The 26,030-nt window shown below is 35.8% G+C and overlaps 1 protein-coding gene across 2 annotated transcripts; it reads left to right on the top strand.

Annotated features, from left to right (window-relative positions):
• The first annotated feature begins 463 nt into the window (after positions 1–463).
• Positions 464–6,771, top strand: LOC120333405 (uncharacterized). 2 transcript variants are annotated; one of them, XM_078118039.1, is made up of 10 exons: positions 465–917; positions 1,307–1,512; positions 2,703–2,928; positions 3,013–3,199; positions 3,664–3,813; positions 4,378–4,534; positions 4,831–5,022; positions 5,448–5,585; positions 6,161–6,281; positions 6,377–6,771. In XM_078118039.1, the coding sequence occupies exons 1-10, from the start codon at positions 854–856 to the stop codon at positions 6,451–6,453; spliced, it is 1,518 nt and encodes a 505-aa protein (XP_077974165.1). In that variant the 5' UTR covers positions 465–853; the 3' UTR covers positions 6,454–6,771. The 2 variants fall into 2 exon arrangements, with proteins under 2 accessions (XP_077974166.1, XP_077974165.1); XM_078118040.1 differs by lacking the exon at positions 6,161–6,281 and having other exon boundaries at positions 464–917.
• The last annotated feature ends 19,259 nt before the right edge of the window (positions 6,772–26,030 follow it).

A 26,030-nucleotide genomic window follows, 5' to 3' on the forward strand; every position in this document is an offset into this window, starting at 1 on the left:
GGCGACCGCCCCCGCCCCTCCCCGACTTTCGATTTTTTTTCAAAATTGTGCAACCATTATGCAATATGCTGCAATATATCTGCTCAAGAATAGGTCTACCGAAAAGAAAAATTTGTTTAAAATGCGAATATTATACTTCCAAGTAGTCCTACAAACTTTATAATTGGACAGACTGCACTTCACATGGGTAAAACACGCGGTCATGACGTCATAAATGCAAAAAAATTCGCGCGCCTCCACCGCTCATCAACCCCCCGGAGGCCTTTTTTTAATACAAATAAATGCAATGTGGCCGCCAATAGCAAAAGGATTGTGCACCCGGGCACCCCTGCTATAGCCTTTTCTTCAGCGCACGTCACATGGTCGGATTTGCGCTGCTCCTGTGACGCTCGAAAATATGGAATTCGAAGTCTCTGTCCAAAATTAAATAGAATGTTATACAAATTGTTGTTTGAAGTTTCAAATTTGCGCGTTCTATTACAATGTTGACTCAAATATTTATTTATTCAGATACTATCTATGGTCGTCGACATTACCAGAAATCTATTCTACACAAAAACTGGTGATCAAAGTCATAATTTCGGGGCGTGTTGTAGCCTAATTTCATGAACGTCTTTTATTAAGAAGTGAGTGGCACACGTATGACTGCCACGCAAGTATATTAGATAAAAACAGTATTTAACCACACCGCTATTCACAAGATATGTAGGATTCGAAGAAATCAAGACCTCGGGCGATATTATTATGTTAAAATTTATCACTGCCTATATATATGCGTATTCTGATGCTATATTCGATGTTGTTCTTCTGGTTTACATTCATACTGCAATAGCAAATTTATACTGTGGAAAGAATGCACGGAATATATGCATTAGGGATATTGTTTCTCTTGCTAAATACTTCTAATTCTCAGAAAGGTATGTGGCTTATATATATATATATATATATATATATATATATAACAAATGAATTAGTTTTTATTTACATATATATCAAATTGATTGTGGCAGTATGAGGATGAGTTCCCCAATAATATTATTCTTACATGCAGCGTTCATTTACGTCCATCAATACACTTTTTACATATTACGTACAAAACATATAAACACAAATCTACTCAATTCAAATTCCCTACTGAATGAAATGCATATTGTTGGGAATATCAACTCCCATTTTGTTGCAGAAAATATTAACTGTATGAATATTTTATTTCACATAATGTTCGAGTATTTTATGTGCATCATCTTTCGTATGGGTAGAATAAATATGCCTAATTGTTATGTAATTACTATACAAATTTTTACAGCACCTGGAAAAATATCGCCATGCTTGCATAATTTGGCCGGCCAAAAAGGAGTTATATCATACCCTGGATTCAAAACAAATGGAAGAAATCTGAAACTCTTTACAGAAAATCGAAACATGAACGATGCATGTCTTCTCTATGGAAGAATACCCCACGCGAAAGATTTAACGATTGATATAACTTCAAGGCAAAAGAGTTGGATGTCCGTGAGTAAACACAGCATATATATATATATATAGAATTTTTCATATTGACGGATTAAAATGAAATGTACTAAGATTTTTGGCGGTGAATTTCAGTATCAGAGCATCCGATGTTACCAAAAAAGAAACTGATTGTTCTGTTCTAAAGTAATTCACGAAAATAACTTTGACTTAGAAAACAAAAAATTTAAAAAAGTATATTTTTGCCTCGAAAATCAACTTAATCTTTTTCAAAATTTCCAGGCTTGTCTATGGGAAATATTTTTCTGTCCCATTCCCATCCCATATCAATTATGCCTGTTCCATCCCATCCCATGGGATTTCAATTGGAATGAAAATCAATAATAATTGTTAAATTTGGGTTTAGCGACTACTAAATAGGACTACATGTACGAATAGACATGCAAAACAACAAAATTTACCGCTTTGTCAACTTTATATTCATAACTATTATACATGTGTCCATCAGCCCCTTCACGAAGTATATGTTTAATGCTGAATATATTTTGCTCTTTATAACTGACAAGAGAGCTATGCTCAAATATATGGACACAAAATCCATAACAAATTGTTTTACCGTCATTTCCCCGAAAATCATACGGATTTCGTGTCCCACGTGACCCATGGTAAATACAAATGTGTGCTATTCCATCCCATGGTACGTTTATTCCCATGGACAAGCATGAAATTTCGTACGGCCACAACTTTTGGCATCGGTCAGTGAGCAATACATATATATCGCATTCCGAATTTATCGGAATCAAATTTGATTTCTGAACTACTTTAAATTTGAAATAAACTGATTTTTGACTTATACTATATAGGTATATAATTGAAAAAATAGCGGGTACAATCAAACGCAGGTTGGATTTTTTATAGTTTTCAAATTTTGAATTTCATAGAGAGATATCGAATAGCATAACAGGAATACTGTACTATAAGACATCTTAGTATAAAACCGTTGACAGAAATTTGCAGGAGTGTCGACTTAAGTTTTGTTATACTTATTTTTAAAGATCGAACTTATAACAGCACTATGCATTTAAAAACGCAACCTAACTTAGAGAAGTTTCTATGTATGTTCGTTATTCAGACAAACGGGTCATATTTCATTGTTGAGCTTGGACTTTTCACTCCCTATAGGTTTCACAGAAATACGAAAAAGAATATAACATGATTACTGACAAATTTAGATTGGTGGTAAGAAATACAGGAAGAGCTCTTGGAACAACTTTGTCGCTATTTACGGGGAAACAGATGATATACAATACACAACTAAATATTCCTATAATGAATATCTGCAAGATCTAAATAATGGGACAATTCGGATTATTTTACCTGGATATGAATTCACATTTTTCAGAATTGTCTTTCCTGAAAATAAATCAGCATTCACGCTGAAGTATTCCACGAAGAAAAGTAAGGTCTTTAATCGTTATATTCTTTTTATGCATATCTTCCATAATATCAGTGTGATTATGATAAAATCTAAAATGTTTCTAGGCGTTCGATGTAAACGTCTCGATGCTACAGTTGTGGATATTGTGTCATGCACCAATGCGAATAAAATTAACTCCAAATGCAAAGTGAAATGCACTAAAGGATTGGCTCCTTCTCCTTATTTATATCAAAACGATGTAAATTTTCCGAAGTCAGAATCTGTACTCCCTTACATGATGACAAAATGCAAGTAAGTAATATGTGTTAGCCCCGGGTTAGGATTTATCAGTATTTGTGATTAGCGACTCGATAACGTATAGCCTCGTCATTGGGTCGTCGTCAAAGTTTTTGTCGAAAACCAGTGATAAACGTCAATTAGTGTAAGTTGAAACATTGATCTGGTGATATAGCATAGCTAATTCCTAGACGTTAAATATAGTGTAAAACTACATGTAGTATTCTCGTTGGTGTCTTCTAGCTAGCCCTATACTCAGAAGGAATGAAAGTATCCATCTTTAGTATGGATGGTGCCACTCATTGATACGTGCTTAACTCGAACGATAATGAGCAACTTATAAATCGATGAGGCCATTTCGGGATTAAAGATTTGATTTGGATATTTATCAAGGCAGGGCACTGGTGTGGTATTGATATTTCACGCCTAATCATGTCAATAAAAATACTGAAATGTCAATGTAAAATACTTTCTTTCAGAGGAAATGGCTTTAATCCTCCATCCTGGGATCATGATATCACGATTGCTGATTTTGAACCGTTCTTTGCTGAGGATATGATTAATCCGATCATTCTTCCTGTCGATTCTTTTTTTCCATCAGACGTAACTGCCAATAACATCAAGAATAAGTAGACAATTTTTTGTATTAAAGTACTTGGCTATCATTATTATGAATTCTTTCTAACAAAGGGTGACAAAGTTTACTGTAAACAAGCCGTATTAGCCCGCTGTTGCCATCGGGCATTGAAAGCCGTTAATTTTTTCGATTGACCCCAACCCCCGACTTCGGGGTGAGAAAAATTTTGGATCCAATGTCCCTCTAATTTTTTGTAGTATGTGTGCGCAGAAATTTTGGTGTGTGCGCACTTTTTTGGAAATGACTAATATTTGTGCAAAAACCAATGAAGAAATTTTGGCGTTCTAACCGGGTAATGGGTGGGCCAACAACAACCTTTCTCAACCTGCCAACCGAGAACATTGTTACATCACATCGAAATACGTCTGTGCGCAGTAAATCTATGCGTGTGCGCAGCCTCTGAAAGGTTGTGCGCGCGCACACGCGCACACTTTAGAGGGAACACTGGCTCCCACTCTATCAACGATAAACAAATCAAGCAAAGCTATGATTCGGGTATTAAAAAGATTTATCATCTTGTCAATATTGTACTAATGGTATCTCCTAAACTTTTCAGTAGGTCCGATATACCCGGGTGGATGGATGTTCTTGAATTCGACACCGAAAACCCAGCGCTTCCTGAATTAAATATTCCAGATCGTCATAAATGTGTTGATCTTAAAATTGTTGCAGACATCTGTTTTCATAATGCCGGGATAGTCGATATGTTTTTGGTAAGAAAAAGCAAAATAAAATTTGTTCGATCATTTTGCCAATTACTTTGTAAGCATTTATTTCTCGCAAACTAGACATAATGCACTTACAAAATAAAGCAGTTACTATAGTGTCAGAATGAAAATTGAATATAAAATTTCTACTGATGCCTTTAGTTGTAGTTTCGGGTAAAGTTTTTGTGTGAACTCATGTGAATAGTGACTTTTTGTTTCTGTTGAATAATACATCATTTTGAATTCTTCATATAATACCATAAGTAAAAACTTCGGACACGGTGTCATTATTTTCATTTCAGGGACATATTTCCGCCTGTAATTATCCTGTCGATTATCTTCTTGAATTGTTTGGAGAAAATCAAGGAGAAGGAATTGATCCAGATACTTTGCCGACTCCAGCTCCAAAAACATTTAACGAAAAACTACAAGAACTTGACCAGAATGAAAAAGCAGCGTTTTTATTCAAACTATCAGAGTTTGATCCAACGTGGGTGAGAAAAATAAATCTGGCACTGAGAATTAATCACGCAATACAGCGAGTTTTCATGCAATATTTTCTTCGAGTACTGACGTCCATAAACCAATATCAGAAAACCAAAAAGTTTGATAAATGATTATTTAAAACTCCTTTAAAAAATTTACAAGCGTCCTATGCGAATATTAAGGTCTATCTACATTACAATAACAGAGTTTCAAATTCATATGAGGATGTAGCAGTGGTGAGTAGTTGGAGTAGCGCACATCGACTGTTAGTTGACTGCTGGTGTAAGTACTAGATATTTCTTTAGTCACTTCAACCCAAGGTTAATAAATAATCCACAATTTAGGACGAATTTCCTGAGCGCCAAGATCAGGATACCATATTTTGAGTAAGTGAGTAACATTAATTAGGTTTTGTCTCTTTCACAATCTTTAGATTGATATAAAATGTTGGAAAAATTTAACGGAAACGTTACTTCAACAACTCAAAAGACAAACAAGAAACGTTAAATCTCGTGAAATAACAAACGCTGTTAATCAGCTTTGGGGAAGCTATTTGCAATACTTGTACGAGGTAAATATAAAAGGAAGTTTCAATAATGTACAAGATCGTATCAATAGAAATACATAATATTTTTATATTGTACTGTAGAATATATACATGTTCTGAATTAAACAGAATGACATTATTAGACGTTCGAAGTGTAACATTCAAGTATACATTATGCCGTCAAGTGTCAACCAAATTTTTATTTTTTTTCGCGATACTATTAATCAATTCATATCGTAACCAGATGTTAACATATTTCCCAATCTTCCAAAACGGCAAAATTCGGGATAGATAGAAACTAGTTTTAGAGTTTTAGATCGCCTTTATACAAAAATATTTAAGTTAGCAAATACAAGCGGTTAATTCGTGAATGTTTCAAGATCGCCGATGAGGGATTCCTTATAGCCTTATACAGGAATGGATTGGAGATGGCATTAATTTTTATGAGATGGAATTGGATAGAAAAATGTGTCTCATGGACAAGCTTGATGAGTGGACATGCCAAACTGAAAACATTTTTAATATTTCACATTGTTCAATTTACTACATGGGTGATGGCCACTTTTGGATTCCATGAATATGTAATTCTCTGAATTTAGGAATGTGATTTAGGAGTACTATTGCAAACAGCTGGCAAATCCAATTGCTTGACAGACTCACGCTTATGTGGATGGAGTAAAGCAAAAAATGACTACCTTTACTCGTGTGCTGATTTTTCGAGTATGTTTGTCATTTAATTTTTTTCAATTCATTTTTTGGTGTGAGTGTAACACAAATAATCACTATTTTTCTATTTCTCTTTTAATGCGACGAAGCTGCGAAACGCAAATTTGAATGTTTGGGCTGCAGAAATCCAAAACCGGGAACGTGTACGCGTACGAAGTCATTGTAAACAAACATTACAATACTATGTAAACAAAATGGACGAAGAAAAAGAACCTAATTGCTTACAGAGAGCTGGCATTTTATTTACCACTGGACCTATTTTTTCCATAAATTGACGTTTGTATATAAAAATGATCACTAATAGCCTATAACCCCAATTACAAATTTATGTGTAACCATGGTGTAACAGTATGTAAGATAATGTTTATGACGTCATTATTAATGCTCAATTGTGTTGCTTGATGTCACTGTTGAGCTCCCTCTTTTGCTGTACTGCATGCTGCCTAGTGCTATGAATTATGATGTCAATGTTCTATCTATAATATACTCGAGCATCCCGAACAGTTGTGTGCTTACCCGCAAACAAGCAAGATATTGTCAGGAATCTTTTGCGGCCGGGTAGAGTTGTTCTATCGAGAGAATAGTTTAAACTATATTGCTCACTGTCCAATACATACCATTTGTACGTTCTAATAAGTACCGTCGTTCAATTGCGTGGGAGTAGAGGTCACCATAGGCATACAAAAAATTCCATCTGACCAATATCAACTACTCTTGTGCTCTACATTATCCTTATATATTCGTTAGTTCTTACAACACATTAGTAAAGCTCTTTTTGTTTCGAATGTTGGAGAAAAAAATTATTTTTTGTACTGTTTTGGAAATCTTAAAAAGATTGAGTGTGTTCTATTAACCAGAAGGTAAGTTACTCGCCATCTGTCGAATTATTATCACGGACTGCAGTGATGGCCATTGTTTTCAATTGTAAAAAGAGTGAAACCTAGGATGACAAGAACAAGGCAGTGAAAGACCAACCCTAGGGTCAAACAAAGATTCTAAATTAGGATAAATTTCTCCTAATTTCAAGAACGTCCTCGTTCTAATTTCGGCGCTCTAGAAGTATTTGTACCAATAGAGAGACGGACGCCTATGGGCAGTGATGTGCTGCAAAAATCGTAACAACCGGAACGCTTCTAATTTGTGTATGCAATATCTATTTACAACACGACACGGATGCTGTCAGAAATTTTTGTCTGTCCCAAGTTAGAGCCAAAGAACTACAATGAAATTTGAATTCATTATCTGAAATATGTCTGTTTAAAATTACAAGAATATTCATACCAATTCAATACAAATGGTATTATTAGAATGTCACAGGATAAATTTTCACGGGGTCGAAGGTCGGCGAACAATCCACTACACGTTACTGCTGTACTATTTGTCTGTCGTAATGTAAAACGAATTATTACGTAACAAAACGTAAGTTAATAACTAATTTTACAAGAGAAACTAGACTTTCTATGACATAATTTTATTTCAACAACAGGAATGCAAATGCAATAAAATGTTCATCACTGGCAGGGGGTATATTCACTTGGCTGACACAAACATTCCTCGAATTCGTAATAGAACGAAAATAAGAAAAATAGGAATAAAATTATGGCCTAACCTGGTACACATACTACGAGAGTACCCTAATAGCTCCGGCCGTCCGGCGAATAAGCATTATCTTATTGCACATGAAGTGGACCTATGGTTCGCTTTGTTATTATGTTGTTGTTGTTGTGGATAGTATTAGACTCGAAGTGGGCCTGTGGATCGTTTTTGTTATTTTTAATCGCTTTTTTTTTTAATTACTGTACCAAATTGCTCTGAAATTTTCAGTGGTTGAAGATTGTATTTTCGATAGAAGGCTATCACTTTTTTTATAATGTCTGTGAGCTCTATAGAATTCGTTTGTCGAATTCAATGACGCCATCAAAATTGTCAACCACGCTTGAAATCTGATTGGGCGGCTGAATAAATTGTAATTGTCACGTCATTGTTAACTTATTGCTGATTTGTAATTGTTACGGAAATAAACGAGGAAATCGATGCTCAGGGAAACTATACATTGCCTTCTTGCCACGCTTGAAATCTGATTGGGCGGCTGAATAAATTGTAATTGTCACGTCATTGTTAACTTATTGCTGATTTGTAATTGTTACGGAAATAAACGAGGAAATCGATGCTCAGGGAAACTATACATTGCCTTCTAGTTGCTTCTTGGACATTCCGATTAATATCTGTTACCCTCATGGCAGTGATTCTTAAAGTACCAGACATGGGTCGCGAAAGGTATAAAAATGGGTCGCGCCAAGGTCGGAAATCCAATGGCGATCAAGAGATCTAATCTTTCAGTTTTATCTAGTCCAGGGGTCTCAAACTCAATTTACTTGGGGGCCGCTGATGCAGAGTCTTGATGAGTCCGGGCCGCATCAGGTTTTTCACAATAAAAGCTTAGCAACTTGTTTAAATTTTATTCCTTGTGCACTGCAACTTTAACTGTGCAGATAAAACATGTCGGGATGCTCCTATGCTCAAGAAAGAAATATATTGCGTTTCCCAGTTTTTTGAAATTGTCTGTGCTCATCACCAACCTTTCTGTTTACTGAAACTTCACTTCCAACCACATGTTTAGGAATGTGCGAAATTATAAAATTCCATCTTTTGATAACTGTTGCGCTGATGTTCCAATCAAGCATTTAGCCAATGGACAGTGATGAACGTATCGAGATAAAACTAAGCGTTAGTGATTGTGACGTCAAAAATCATGGAATACTGTTTTAAAATTATTCCAGGCGGTCCCGCGATCGAATATCAGGCCTACAGGTATGGTACTGGTAGGTTAACGCATCGCATATTCATTTCAGGAGATAGATGATAAAATATTTTGTTTTGCCCTACGTGACTATATCTTATATTACAGAGTTTCCTTTTTCGGCCACGGAACACTTTTTATATCACCTCGCGGAACACCAAAAATTAAAGGGTTAAATTGATAAAGAAAAACGATGCAATGTAGGGGTTCCCAATGGTTTCGCCGTGGCGAGTTGAAAATGCGCGACAAACTTCCAGCGTTTCGAAGTAAAACCAGGTAGAGATGGAGGAAGAACGGTTGACCTTTTGCCTTTATTCTTTAGACCAACGTTTCCCAACCATTTTTGGTCGGGGACTATTTTCTCACCGGTGAAAACCTTTGCGGACTCAAGGTGCGTTTATTACAACCGTAACGAATTTCGAAATCGGAAATTTGCCGCTATTACGCGTTTGTTAAAAGAGCCGAATTTTTTAGTGTATAATGGCTTTTTCTGTCGCACAATATTCAATCCGTGACAATGACGAGAATTTAAAATGACAATGACGAGAATTTAAAGTATCACTTGATTCAGTACTTATAAAAATTATTATTTAAATTCTATTAGTAAATCAAAAATACATAATCATCGCATTGCTTTATTTCTAATTTAATTGGGATCATATTATTCTGCGGTTGTGTTGACGAAATAAAATCAATAATACTCAGAAAATATCATGGCAATCCGTGGACACAAAAATGCGTGGTGAAGTGCCCGATTATATTTTGTTTTGGTTCGTATTTTTGTGAATTCGACAAATCTGATCTGTTCGTACAACGCTTATGAAACTCCAGTACCACTGTACGTACTAATAGGAAGGCAATAAAGCAAAGAAACGTAAGGGAAAATGCTCCTATACTACGGTCGCACCAGAAATTTTGCGATTTGCAATGTCTAAAAAAGCGATTTCAATCGGTCGGTTTTATTTTTGTTATTGCCGCTTTTTAAATTAGAAAATTTGGGTTGCCACCATTGACACTTATCAGAAAAAAAAATTATTCCTCGTTGTTCGAACCCGCGAGAAACACCACTTGGTAGAAGCATGTACAGACTCGTGTTTTCGTCGGAAACTTGCCAGTGAGCTGTGAAATCCGATCGTTTGATTAAGCGACGCGCAAGTGACCTGTTTGCGTCACCTGTTACCAAATTTTCGCATAGTTAATTCTTATTCTAATAGTTGAATATTCGAATATATTACCAGCCCCACTCAATAACCAGTAATTATTGACTCGATAATGATATGCGAAATAACTTGCTTTTTATGTTTTTAATCAATTTTATTTTGGTCGCTCTGGTATAAAACAAAACAAACGAACAAACAAAACACAGAGGATCTGAACCTAAAGACAAAGTTGAAAACGTAAAAATACGCGCCCGTCCACCAAACACAGTCAAATAACACAATAAAATAAAAATACGCGATACAGAATCAGGTAATAACTTTAAATAAATCGATTCAATTATGCAAACACTGATCAGAAGACGAACAGGGCAACACTTTATAAGAAATAAAAAATTGATAGTTTTTTTGTTGTCACGGTTGTGACGTTTTATGTAAATTTTAACGTAACTGGTAACTTGGCTGATTGTTCAGTTTCGCAAAAACGTTTGCGGCCCGCAGAATTTCTGGCACGTTGCGGACTCATTCAAACACTCCGCGGACTCATTTGAGACCGCGGACTCGGGTTGGGAAACACTGCTTTAGACTTACTTGTTTGTCTTTAACAAAACCAAAAAAAGTACTGTAAATTTGATAATGAAATTAACAGTCAAAAAGCTAAACCGACGGTTAACGAAAATGCCACTACCCTAACTTAGTTGGACCACTTTAGGCCGAAGTTGACGCGATTTTAAACGGTCAGTTAGGCAACAACTTCATGATTATCAGATCGCCATGGCGACCAATTTAGATGTCTTTTTGATTCCTTTTCCGAGCAACACTTGGAAGATGCTCGCGGAACATTAGTGTTCAGCGGAACACAGTTTGGGAAGCGCTGTTATATTGAAAGCATAAATCATGCTAAGTAGGGTGACCATACGTCCTCCTTTTGGAGGATTTGTCCGCCTTTTTCGTTAAAAAAATTGTGTCCTCCGAGGACGCTCTTAAATATTTAAAATTCTCCTATATTATCGAAAGTTTTTGATATGTTAAGAAAATTCCAAAGTCAGTGGAGACTTGTAATTATCATTATACACATGACAAGCAATGCATTGCGATGTGATAGCAGAGAATGACTCTGGTGATAGCATGCAGACGGGTTTTCCTTTAATTAAATGTACACTTCTTATGCTTACTCGTTTACTACGTAAAATCGTTTTGTTTCACAATTAGGTTTTACGCCATTTCACCTCGTATATCGCAATTTATAAAAATTTGGATTTAGACAGAAAATTACGCCAATATAACCAGTTTTACGATATTAAAAAAAATAACCCAGCAATGTTGGAGACGATTAAAGGAACTGCCAAATACTCATGGTCTAAGAGAAAATCAATCGATTGTCCTGCGTATTTTTTTAATACAACAAAAATGCGTTATTTCATTGTCGTCATTTCGTCTATTGTCACTTTTATATTTAATTCTAGGGAATTTAGTACATATATTATAATGTATATCTCATACACATATGAAATGCGTTTCTATATTTACGGTTCTACCAAACAATGTGTCCTCTTTTTAGTGTTTGGAAATATGGTCAGCCTAATGCTAAGTGACTTGCGGGCCGCACTAACATTAAACTTCAATACCAAGGCGGGGGCCACAAATTATCATCCTGCGGGCCGCAATTGGCCCGCGGGCCGCGAGTTTGAGACCCCTGATCTAGTCGAATATCTCATTTTACCTTCTTAACTTGGGTATTTAAAAACAATGAAATATAATATGCAATTCAAGAGTCCTGCTGCACACTAACACAAATATATTTCTGTAACGTTTCGTCTGACCAAAATCAGACTTCCTCAGACAAGCAGTTTACAACAATGACAAGAAAAGAGCAATCATGCAGTTTAAATATGGCGATAAATAAATTTTTTGAAATTAGTTGTGAGCAAACAATGAAAAAACAATTATTGATATTCAGAAACAGATTGCGAAATAAAAAATTGCAATCGGTTCTCAGCATGGAATAATTGTTCCGCGGCGTGCTTGATTTCACAAAAAGTTTCACTAGAACATTTATCAATGTGTTCTAGGCTCAGATCTTGATAGCCAGGGTCCTTATAATGTTATTCTTTTAAAGGCGTTGAATTCTTTTTAGTATTGCTTCTAAATTCTTTTCTTGTGGTAGTTGTCGAGTCCGGAGTTTGGCAGGATCCATTCGGATACAGAAGTCACGCGAAAAAGGCTAATATAACGATCAGTAGAGGTTGCGCGAGACTAACTCCCAATCCTTTCTCTATGCCTTTGCGCTAGTGGATCCGTATGCATGTAATGCAAGGATGCTGTAGCAGGAATAAAATACCATAATATGCAATTCAAGAGCCCTGCTGCACGCTAACACAATTGTATTTCTGTATTTCTGATCGTTATATTAGCCTTTTTCGCGTGACTTCTGTATCCGAATGGATCCTGCCAAACTCCGGACTCGACAACTACCACAAGAAAAGAATTTAGAAGCAATACTAAAAAGAATTCAACGCCTTTAAAAGAATCACATTATAAGGACCCTGGCTATCAAGATCTGAGCCTAGAACACATTGATAAATGTTCTAGTGAAACTTTTTGTGAAATCAAGCACGCCGCGGAACAATTATTCCATGCTGAGAACCGATTGCAATTTTTTATTCCGCAATCTGTTTCTGAATATCAAGAATTGTTTTTTCATTGTTTGCTCACAACTAATTTCAAACAAATTTATTTATCGCCATATTTAAACTGCATGATTGCTCTTTTCTTGTCATTGTTGTAAACTGCTTGTCTGAGGAAGTCTGATTTTGGTCAGACGAAACGTTACTGAAATATATTTGTGTTAGTGTGCAGCAGGACTCTTGAATTGCATATTATGGTATTTTATTCCTGCTACAGCATCCTTGCATTACATGCATACGGATCCACTAGCGCAAAGGCATAGAGAAAGGATTGGGAGTTAGTCTCGCGCAACCTCTACTGATCGTTAAGTGAAATATAAAATGTCATTAATAGAAAGAATTGTCCTGATTGCATTGTTGCATCACAATTTATATTATATAGATATCAGTCACGTGTCTTTTTTATGGTGTCGGTAACAGTTCACGTCGCTTGTTGTGTTGACCGTGCGGATTTCCATCTTATTGGAGCAAATTAACCAAAAACGGATGCCTTCTTTGACGTGAATCCGAATAGACAAGGCAAAAAAGAAGCTCGCCTGTCAACATCAGCTGATTCAAGACATAGACCCATCACCGAGGTTTGCTTTCAAACAAGTTTGACGCCCGAACATCAAGTCCATGCTTCCGAAGACAAATAACTGGCTAACTAATCTTTCTAAACTTTCCTCTCCCCCGGGATAAATATGTATATCCTATCCTAACGATACCCTTTCGTGTCTTTGTCTTTTTTTATTTTAAATATATGTTTGTGTGTTGAATGTGAGTGAACTGGCTTCAACCCTTTGGAAAGGTTTTGCCAGTTACCCCGATTTTCCCGATCTTCCGTGTGTTCATTGTTTGTGTTTTGTGTATGATTTTTTTTTGCGGGAAAATCAAAATATACTTATACTCTTATAGAATGTGGCTTCAGCTCGAGGCCCCAATTACTGCGAAAGAAGCACGGACAACAAAAGTATTGGTTTCTGAAAGCATGAGGGTCTCCAAAAATGGCTTTCTAATTATACCGGTAATGAAATTCATGTTTTGTCGAGAGTTGAGTTTGGGTAGGAAGCAGTTGTTTGAAATTTTTTGACGGTACCGGTAGCGTCAAAGGTACCGGTAAAGACTGATTCGCTCTGGTCTAACGTGTCCATATATTTGTGCGTAGCTCTCTTGTTTTATGTCTGGTCAAGTTTGTTTTAAAATATCGTTTTGAATCCATCTTCGTACACGTTAACCATGTTAAGGTAGTTAGGAGTTTCGCAACGAATATAAGTATAGGACGAGTCGGGCCCGTCTGTGCAGGTCTTTCTCAATTAAAAAAAACATCGGCACGACATTCGTTTCCAAGATAAGGAGTGGATGCTTAAAGTATGTTACTTGAACGACAGCTTTGCCATATTGAACATACTTAACACATCGATGCAAGGCAGAATTCAAAATATCACCACTTTCTCAGGTAAAGTGTCTGCTTTCAAAGAAAAGATGCAACTCTGGGAGAAAAAAATGGAGGGTGGACAAACAGCAGCGCTTCCATCCGTGAACGAGTATCTGGAAGAATGAAATCAGATTGCGATTAGCAGATTTGGTGTCATCAAAACCATTCTAATGTAGCAATTTGAAAACCTTATCACGGCGGAGTTTGGCTGCTTTATTACGGACAGCAATCTGTCATCTCAGTAGTGGGTCAGAAATCTGTTTATGGTAAAGGTTGACTACTTATCAGAGGATGTTGCAGGACTTCAGAAAGAGTTTATCGACCTGCATCACGACGAGTTCCATCGACAGCTTTTGATCATAGCCTTACTTGGAGGAAGGAAAAGAAAATTACTTTATGGAAAAAGGAAAAGTCACTAATTGGAAACTAAGCAATGGCTTTTCTGCTACCATTTGCGACCACGTATCTGTACGAGCACAGATTTTCGGCACTGACGGTCTTAAAATTAAGGCTCGCAATCGCCTCAATCGTGGTGACGACATGCGCATTAAGCTGATTAAAATAGAGCCGTGTATTGTAGATATATTGGCATTCTCATCAATCGCACCGAGTCAATGAACTGTTTCTAATAAATCACTGTCTGCATTTAACTCAAAGAGTACTAACAATAATAATACATTTTCACGTTGCTTGGGATTAAGTCGCGACGCGAGTATACATAAATCTCTAATATGGGTCGCGATCGAAAAAGTTTAAGAACCAATCAGTGGCGCAATGACGCAATTAAAAATCCCATCCAGCGTCTCATGCAAATATTAAGATTTATTCACAATGACAAAGGTCCAACTTCATAATATGGTGATGTAACAGTAGTGAGCATTTGGAGTTACGCCACACATACTGTTGGTTGGCTTCCGGTGTAAATATTGGATATTTCTTTGGTCACTTCAGTCCAAGGTTAATAGATCATCTTAGGTTTTGTTCCTATGCCATGCAATCCTCAGATTGGAATAAAATGTTTGAAAAAATTGACTGAGAAGTTACTTCAACAACTCAAAAGACAAAAAAGAAATGTCAAATTTAGTAAAATGACAACCGCTGTTAAGCAGCTTTGGGGAAACTATTTTAAATACTTGAACGAGGTAAATATAACAATTCATCATATCAACGAGTGTAGAAAAAAGGTGACCGAAGTAAACTGAGATGGTACGTATTTCCTTACCCACAACAACGTTAAACCACATAGTGTCTGATGGTGTGTTTTCAAGTAATATCCTTCACGAAATAATATAATTTTAAGCGACATTACAAAACCAAACACGAGAAAAGATACCACGATATTTATCGAGAAGCAATTTCAAAGTAACTAAAGGCTTTGTATAGTTTCCTTGAAAAACTGATTAGAACGATAAACTCTCATTCTTAAATATATTTAAAGTGAGTAAACTCGCGATGTTTTGATCACTTTTGGGTTTTCTCCGACTGCGGCCCGCGAGACCTCCTCAAAAGTTTTTGCGGCCTTCCAACCTCATAACCTTGGACCACCCTGATTTACTATATCGAAACGCTTATTCGACTTTTCATACCGCAGAAACTATTCGAAAAAGGTAATTAACGTTTTTTGTGTTCGAGATGTGAAATAATTGTCAATTCTACCACGCTTTCGTGAAGTAGTGCAATTTACTAAATTTAATGAAGGTTTCATTAAGTGTCATTGCATAGTGTTTGGTTGGACTATACCATGCATTTCGCCAGATTACTGGCGTGATTACAGGTCGTAATGATGGGCAACATAGAATATTTTATCGAATCGAATAATTCGAATATTTTTAACGAATTGTCGAATATCGGGTAGTATATATATTTTAGTATATATACAACAGTCATCCAGAACGCTAGACATTCTGATGTTGGTGAGGTGTTTTCGTCCGTCCTCATTTTTTACAAGTATATATCAATTCTTACACAACGGCGAACGTCGAAGTTTGGCTTTATATTCCTGCGAGAATTATGCGTTCATTTCGGCGACATATGTTAGCGACAGCTATTAAAGAGTGAATTCAGGATTCTATTCCAATTTTTATCTTTTGCGCCATCTTTGATCTTTCTCCCCACCGTTTGTAAATTAACCGTCCCAATTTTGAGCTCTCAATATTACCATTTCTGATGGCAGAATGCGGATATCTATGAAGACCTTAGTGGACATTCTTATGATTTTACTTCTATTGTGCTTGTTTTATTTTCGTATTTAGCGATGAAATCCCGGGCAAAGTTATTGCGTGCATCTTGAATGTTATTTTGAGTTTAAATAATGATTCGATAAAACGGCAATAATGGCAATTCTATTAGTCAAGTAATGTTTCCTTGGTAAAATTTGGAAAAAACTTCGCACAATAATTTGTTACCTTGTTTGACATTTCCAATTTCACGAAACGGTGTTGGTGCGCTTTGTGCAAAACTAAGAATTAAAACAATACCCGAGAGTTCCTAATGCGACTCCTCAAATTGGTCGTTTATGTTTGTTAGCAAGAGCCGTGGGTATATATTCGCGGAATTCAAGGGATCGGTTTAGTGACGCTCGAGTTCCGTGCCCAAGCAAAGCGGCCTATATACTGAATAAATGAGTATTAAATGACATGCTAATACTTGATTAAGAGAATGACATCGAAAGGTTATTTTTGTTACGTAACGATACACAGCGCGGTTTTTTTTTGGTGGGCTACTTAAATTCGCCCCCAAAAATATTATGGAAAGTAGTCGCCCCTGCGTTCGGTGTTTATTGTGCTGCGCGCGCACACACACTTAGTTTACTTATTTCTTCTTCTTTCCAAGTTTTAAATTAAAATGCGAGTCTGTAAGTCGTTGGGCTAAGTGTCTATTGGAATCACTTGAAATAAATTCAAAAATGAAATCTCTTCGCGCAACACTAATAATCATTCCTCGGCGCACGTTGGTGGCACGCACCACTGGTCTACACCTAAGCGCAACTGAAAAGAGAGGTCTATTTTTGAGTTGACAAATATGCGCACAGTTTACCAATGGGTTACCAAATCAGACCCTACATACCTAAATTCATAGACAGAATGATTTCCGGTACATAAAATTCAGTAAGTATACAAAGTAAAATAAGAGAAGAATATGGGGTTTACCAAGGATTAGTAACCAAAACATACCCTGCCTATATCTAACTTTCACAACCAGAAAAATTTCTGGTATATATTTAGGAAAAGTGATCAAAGAGAAAAACATAGTGGGTCCGACAAGAAAACTCAATTGTTACATTGACGGAGGATAAATTCGACAATCATAACGACCATAAAGGGTAGTTCTGATGTACGAAATAATATCGTATATAGTTCTTAACAGGACGGACATAACTTGAGATGTTTCATTCCAGGCTTTCCAATTTTAATGTTAAATGCCAACACTGTCCTAAACTTTCAACCTTACTTCTCAGCGAGCCGATTTGTGTTATTGAAAAGTAGTATAGAAGATGAATGTGGTGAGTTATGCCAGTAAATTCCCATTTTGAAATACACTCCGTAGAGTAGAGCAACTTAGAACTTACTACCATGAACGATCTTGTCTTAATGGATGTCGTGATAACTCCCGTCGGATTCCAACGCGCTGGTTTAGCCTGATTAAATTGATAGAACCCTTGTTACACGTGGTTGGAGAATGAAGCATGGTCTTACATCCTGTAATTAGTGATCTGTCACTGTTAGAACTACTGATTTCATATTTTTAGCGGTTGAAAATCTGTTATGCCAAAATAAATTTATATATACCAATAGTTAAGTTAATATAAAAACAAAACTAGTCATTTTGCAGTCCTTGAGCTAGCAGTATAGCTCGAAATATGTCAACTTGCGCTGATTATTTAGTTTCTGCGAGACTAACTACTTATTCTTCTTCTATGCTTTTGTGTCGGTGGATCCGTATGCGTATATTGCAAGGATGCTGAAGCAAGAGTAAAAATGACAATCCTAAGTGATTTAAGAGTCTTGCTGCACACTAACACAAATATATTTCTGTAACGAACATTCTCATGGCAAACCTGAAATCCGAATTATTACACAAAACCCCTTCAAAACCACAGTACTATCACCGCTTTATTGATGATTGTTTTCTTATATGACCACATGGCAAAGAGGAACTATCAGAATTTGTTACCTCAGCAAATTCTTTACATCCAACGATCAAATTTACCTTCGAATGCTCACCAAACTGTATTGCGTTTTGAATGTTAAGGTTCATATCATTAACAACAAATTGGAAACGGAAATTTTCAGCAAAGAAACCGACTCGCACCAGTATCCTCCGCCATCATCCTGCCACCCTAAACATGTCACGAAAAATATTCCGAAAAGTCTATTTATCAGAATAAGAAGAGCCTGTTCAACAAATGAGCATTTTGATAAACATGCAAAAGTAATGAAAACATACCTAACGTAGAGAAACTACAAAGAAAATTTAGTTGACGATGCAATACAATCTGCAAAAGAACTTAATAGAAAACTTTTTTTAACCCCAAAAACTGAAACCAAAAAAAAAACATTGCTTCCCTTCATCACAAGCTATCATCCGACCTAATCAAATATTCGAAAAATCTTTTCAGATTACCAATACATTTTGGACAACAACGAGAGACTAAAATAAATTTTTCCAAAACCACCAAGATTAGCTAAATGCCCCACGCTAAAAGACAAATTAGTTAGAGCAAAATTGAAACCAGAAACTCCCGTCAAAAAGAATCCACGCTTTTTCAAATGCGGCAGAAAATCATGCAGCCAACATTCCGGGGAAACGAAAAAAAAATGGCAACAAACAAAAACAAGACTGCAAAAATAAGTATTCGTCAAAAAATTTCATGCAACTCGGAAAATGTAATCTACCTGATAAGCTGCAAAAAGTGTGACATGCAATACATCGGAGAAACGGGAAGACATTTAAAATACCGAATAACTGAACATATTAGAAGTATAAAATCCCAAAACAAAGATCTTGTTGTTGGTGCCCAATTTAGTCAACCGGGACATTCGCTTAGAGATTTTAGTGTCATTGGCATTGAAAAACTATTTTATGACCACATCTATCAAAAAAACGAGGAATCTCATTTCATTCATCTCTTCGGGACACATGAGCCACAAGGGATGAATATTAAGGAAGTTTAGACCAATTACAAATTTTCCATTCATTGTTTTAATTAATCAATTCTTGTACCTAATAACTTTTTTTCTTAAAATTGGATCATGCATGGCCAGACATGCCAATAACAGACAAAATATAATATCACAATATTATATTTGACACAACTTTTCTGGTCTGCTTTATCCAATACTGTTTAATTTGGATTTTAATTGTTAAACATAAAAGAAAGGGAGAGATCTCACCAATGAACTTTCATTTCAGTCACCCGCTGTTATTTAATCAAGAATTCGCCGATTTTATTGATTATTTACCATGCATAACTCCTATAATTTTACACTGATTGTTTAAATATGCATGTAACTGCTTTCCTTGTTATAGTTGAACTATGTATGTCTGAAGAAGTCTGACCTTTTTCAGACGAAACGTTACAGAAATATATTTGTGTTAGTGTGCAGCAAGACTCTTGAATAACTTAGACTCATATGTCATATGCATCAATACATGTATAATATTAATATACCTTATCTAAACCCCAATGACATAGGTGCTTTATCAAAGATCTTTGTTGAACTCAGATGAATACAAAATGCTTTGACGTCTATACGTAATTTAATTGCTCTTGGGCAATTCAGCAAGTGTTTTTATTTTTTGCATTGGTGATTGTGGCAATGACGTTTCATGGTTCAGACACAACCTCACTATGCGCTGACAAAGTACACTATAGCCCAACGGTGCACAACCTGCGGCCGTCGTGAATAAGTAATGCGGCCGTCCACATACAAAATCCTATAAACGCCGATACCGATCCGATGCCAGCTAAAAACGCCGATACCGATACGCCGATATTACAAAAAGGCCGATATTCCGATACCGATACCATGTAACTTTTACCTTAATTAAGTGTGCTGTGTAGGGCGGACGGGCTGAAACAATGGTTTTTGAGTGTTATTCATTGTACACATTATTTCAGATCGAAAAGAATATATCACATAGGAAATTGATGTTTGGTATCCAGATGCATTAATTGATTCGGATGTATTGTACACTGACGCTAGTAATCTCGGTGTCTAATTACAAAACTCATATGCCGGGATGTCCAATTCCAATTTAAAAATAATATTGCGACCTTCGAATATCGTTTTTCGTGTTTAAAAAAATATAGAATATATGCAAATATTTTATTTTATGTTTGATCGTGATCGTCGCGGCAATAAATTACAGCCAAAATGAGAGGATATCAATCAGCGCCGACTAGAAGTCTCTATAATACGTATAATACAAGGCGCCCACATCAATAAATCTATAAAGAAATTGTGTATTTAAACAAAATTAAAATTAATATAATCACAATATTCAATACCTGTGTGGAGAGATAATTGCGTCGGAATTTAGCTTAATGATGTCGATGGACTAAATGACACTCGCGCTTGACGAAAAACCGTCAGAATTTGTAACCGTGCCAAAAAGTGCATGTGCTGTAATAAAAAAATCTCGATTCCACCGATGATTCAAAATTGTGCGTGTAGTTGCTCTCTTTTCTGTGTCGTGTTGATATATTTCTTCATAATTAATATGTAATATGAATTAAAAATGTCAATATAAAAATTTGGCAGTTAAAATAGCCAAATTAGAGCTAGTTCTGCTAGTAAATATTAAAAAACAGGTTAATCCTATTCCTGTTGCCACCCGCGGGGGTGGAGACATGCATGGCTCATAGTTCACGATCTCTCAAGACAAAAAATAAATTAAAAAATAATATTTTAACTCATCTTTTGAAACAATCTGGATTATATCAAAAAGGTAAATATATCGGGAAATATCGGTATTAATTCAGCCGATACCGATACCAAAAAAATTGCCGATATTGCCGATACCGAAATTGTAGTAGTTTTATTTTATTCTGACTCTGATTTGTATGACAAGCCTGATAGTGATTAATAAAATATTTGATATTTAATATACTTTTGGGCACAAGAAAATGGGGGCGACCGCCCCTCCCCGACTTTCGATTTTTTTCAAAATTGTGCAACCATTATGCAATATATCTGCTCAAGAATAGGGATACCGAAAAGAAAAAATCGTTTAAAATGCGAATATTATACTTCCAAGTAGTCTTACATACTTTATAGTTGGACAGACTGCACTTTGCATGGATCAAATACGCGGTTATGACGTCATAAAAGCAAAACAATTTGCGCGCCTCCACCGCGCTCATCAACCCCCTGGAGGCCGTATTTAATACAAATAAATGCAATGTGGCCGCTAATTGCAAAAGGATTGTGCACCCGGGCACCCCTGCTATAGCCTTTTTCTTCAGCGCACGTCACATGGTCGGATTTGCGCTGCTCCTGTGACGCTCGAAAATATGTTGAGGTTTCAAATTTGCGCGTTCTATTACAACGTTGACTCAATTATTTATTTATTCAGATACTATCTATGGTCGTCGACATTACCAAAAATCTATTCTACACAAAAATTAGTAATCAAAGTCATCATTTCGGGGCGTGTTGTAGCCTAATTTCATGAATGTATTTTATTAAGAAGTAAGTGGCACACGTATGACTGCCACGCAAGTATATTAGATAAAAAGAGTATTTAACCACACCGCTATCCGCAAGACATGTGGGATTCGAAGAAATCAAGACCTCGGGCCATATTATTATGTTAAAATTCATCACTGCCTATATATATATGCGTATTCTGATGCTGTATTCGATGTTGTTCTTCTGGTTTACATTCATACTGCAATAGCAAATTTATACTGTGAAAAGAATGCACGGAATATATGCATTAGGGATATTGTTTCTCTTGCTAAATACTTCTAATTCTCAGAAAGGTATGTGGCTTACTTTCGTATGGGTAGCAAAAATATGCCTAATTGTTATGTAACCACTATACAAATTTTTACAGCACCTGGAAAAATATCGCCATGCTTGCATAATTTGGCCGGCCAAAAAGGAGTTATATCATACCCTGGATTCAAAACAAACGGAAGAAATCTGAAACTCTTTACAGAGAACCGAAACATGAACGGTGCATGTCTTCTCTATGGAAGAATACCCCACGCGAAAGATTTAACGATTGATATAACGCCAAGGCAAAAGAGTTGGATGTCCGTGAGCAAAACACAGCATATATATATATATATAGAAGTTTTCATATTGACAGATTAAAATGAAATGTACTAAGATTTTTGGCGGTGAATTTCAGTATCAGAGCATCCGATGTTACCAAAAAAGAAACTGATTGTTCTGTTCTAAAGTAATTCACGAAAATAACTTTGACTTAAAAAACAAAAAATTTAAAAAAGTATATTTTTGCCTCGAAAATCAACTTAATCTTTACCAAAATTTCCAGACTTGTCCGTGGGAAATATTTTTCTGTCCCATTCCCATCCCATATCAATTATGCCTGTTCCATCCCATTCCATGGGATTCCCATTGGAATAAAATTCAATAATAATTGTTAAATTTGGGTTCAGCGACTACTAAATAGGACTACATGTACGAATAGACATGCAAAACAACAAAATTTACGGCCTTGTTAACTTTATGTTCATAACTATTATACATGTGTCCATCAGCCTCTTCACGAAGTATATTTTCAATGCTGAATATATTTTGCTCTTTTTAACTAACGAGAGAGCTATGCTCAAATACATGGACATGAAGTCAATAACGAAATGTTTTACTATAATTTCCCCGGAAATCATATGGTTTTCGTGTCCCACGGGAAATACAAATGTGGGCTGTCCCATCCCATCCCCTGGGACGTTTCCTGTAGGAATCTTATTCCCATGGACAAGCCTGAAAATTTCGTACGGCCACAACTTTTGGCATCGGTCAGCGAGCAATACATTTATATCGCATTCCGAATTTATCGGAATCAAATTTGATTTCTAAACTACTTTAAATTTGAAATAAACTGATTTTTGACTTATACTATATAGGTATATAATTGAAAAAATAGCGGGTACAATCAAACGCAAGTTTTAGATTTTTTATAGTTTTTAAATTTCGAATTTCATAGTGAGATATCGAATAGCATAACAGAAATACTGTACTATAAGGCATCTTGGTATAAAACCGTTGACAGAAATTTGTGGGAGCTTCGACTTGAGTTTTGTTATCCTTATTTTTAAAGATCGAACTTATAACAACACTATGCATTTAAAAACGCAACCTAACTTAGAGGAGTTTCTATGTATTCAATATCCAGACAAACGGGTCACATTTCATAGCTGAGTTTGAAATTTATCCTTCCCTATATAGGTTTCACAGAAATACGAAGGAGAATATAACATGATTACTGACAAATTTAGATTGGTGGTAAGAAATACAGGACGAGCTCTTGGAACAACTTTGTCGCTATTTACGGGGAAACAGATGATATAAAATACACAAAAAAACAATCATATAATAAATATCTGCAAGATCTAAAAAATGGGACAATTCGGATTATTTTACCTGGATATGAATTCACATTTTTCAGAATTGTCTTTCCTGAAAAAATATCAGCATTCACGCTGAAGTATTCCACGAAGAAAAGTAAGGTCTTTATTCGTTATATTCTTTTTATGCATATCTTCCATAATATCAGTCTGATTATGATGAAATCTGAAATATTTCTAGGCGTTCGATGTAAACGTCTCGATGCTACAGTTGTGGATATTGTGTCATGCACCGATGCAAATAAAATTAACTCCAAATGCAAAGTGAAATGCACTAAAGAATTGGCTCCTTCTCCTTATTTATATCAAAACGATGTAAATCTTCCGAAGTCAGAATCTGTACTCCCTTATATGAGAACAAAATGCAAGTAAGTAATACGTGGTAGCCCGGGTTAGGATTTATGAGTATTTGTGATTAGCGAGTCGATAACGTATCGCCTCGTCAGTGAGTCGTCAAAGTTTTTGTCGGAAACCAGTGATAAACGTCTATCAGTATAAGTTGAAATATTGATCTGATGATATAGCATAGCTAATTTATAGACGTTAACTATAGTGTAAAACTACATTTAGTATTCTCGTTGGTGTCTTCTAGCTAGCCCTATACTCAGAAGGAATGAAAGTATCCATCTTTGGTATGGATGGTGCCACTCATCGATACGTGCTTAACTCGAACGATAATAAGCAACTTATAAATCGATGAGACCATTTCGAGTTTCAAGATTTGATTTGGATATTTATCACGGCAGGCCACCGGTGTGGTATTGATATTTCACGCATATTCATGTCAATAAAATTACTGTAATGTCAATGTAAAATACTTATTTTCGTTACATATTTTCTTTCAGAGGAAATGGCTTTAATCCTCCATCCTGGGATCCTGATATCACGATTGCTGATTTTAAACCGTTGTTTGATGAGGATATGTCTATGACGTTCAGTCTTCCTGACGATTTTTTTTTTTCCATCAGACGTAACTGCCAACAACATCAAGAATAAGTAAACAATTTTTTGTATTAAACTACTTGGCTATCATTATTATGAATACTTTCTAACAAATGGTGACAAAGTTTACTGTAAACAAGCCTTATTAGCCCGCTGTTGCCATCAGGCATTGGAACCCGTGAAAATTTTTGGCTCCAACTTCGAACTCTGAGAGAATCGAATTTTGGTAAGAAAAACTTTGGTGGTTGCTAATTTATTTATTTATATAAATTAGATCACCGAAAGACCACCGGTGATAAGAAAATGTCATAAAATCGTCTCACTGACCTACATTATAGGTACACTCACACTCACAATCGTAAGAACTTTAGGCACAATATTTAGTAGTTATATATATGGAAAAATGTATTTTTCCAGTTACATGCATGGTACTTGTTACTTCTACAGGCATGATATATTTTAGTGACTGCAAGCTAAATAGACACAACCGGCATAACACGAATGAAAAAAAAAATGAAGAATATAGTATAGGCTCCCACTCTATCAAGGATAAACAAATCAAGAAAAGCTATGATTCGGGTATTAAAAAGATTTATCATCTTGTCAATATTGTACTAATGGTATCTCTTAAACTTTCCAGTAGGTCCGATATACCCGGGTGGATGGATGTTCTTGAATTCGACACCGAAAACCCAGCGATTCCTGAATTAAATATTCCAGATCCTCATAAATGTGTTGATCTTAAACTTGTTGCAGACATCTGTTTTCATAATGCCGGGATAGTCGATATGTTTCTGGTAAGGAAAAGCAAAATAAAATTTGTTCGATCATTTTGCCAATTACTTTGCACGCGTTTGATTCTCGCAAACTAGACATAATGCACTGACAAAATAAAGCAGTTATTATATATAGTGTCAGAATGAAATTGAATATAAAATTTCTACTGATGCCTTTAGTTGTAGTTTCGGGTGAAGTTTTTGTGTGGACTCACGTAAATAGTCACCTTTTGCTATTGTTGAATAATACATCATTTTGAATACTTTATATAATACCATAAGTAAAAACTACGGACACCGTGTCATTGTTTTCATTTCAGGGACATATTTCCACCTGTAATTATCCTGTCGATTATCTTCTTG

This window comes from Styela clava, chromosome 11 (genome assembly GCF_964204865.1).
Source record: "Styela clava chromosome 11, kaStyClav1.hap1.2, whole genome shotgun sequence".
NCBI classification, from domain to species: domain Eukaryota; kingdom Metazoa; phylum Chordata; class Ascidiacea; order Stolidobranchia; family Styelidae; genus Styela; species Styela clava.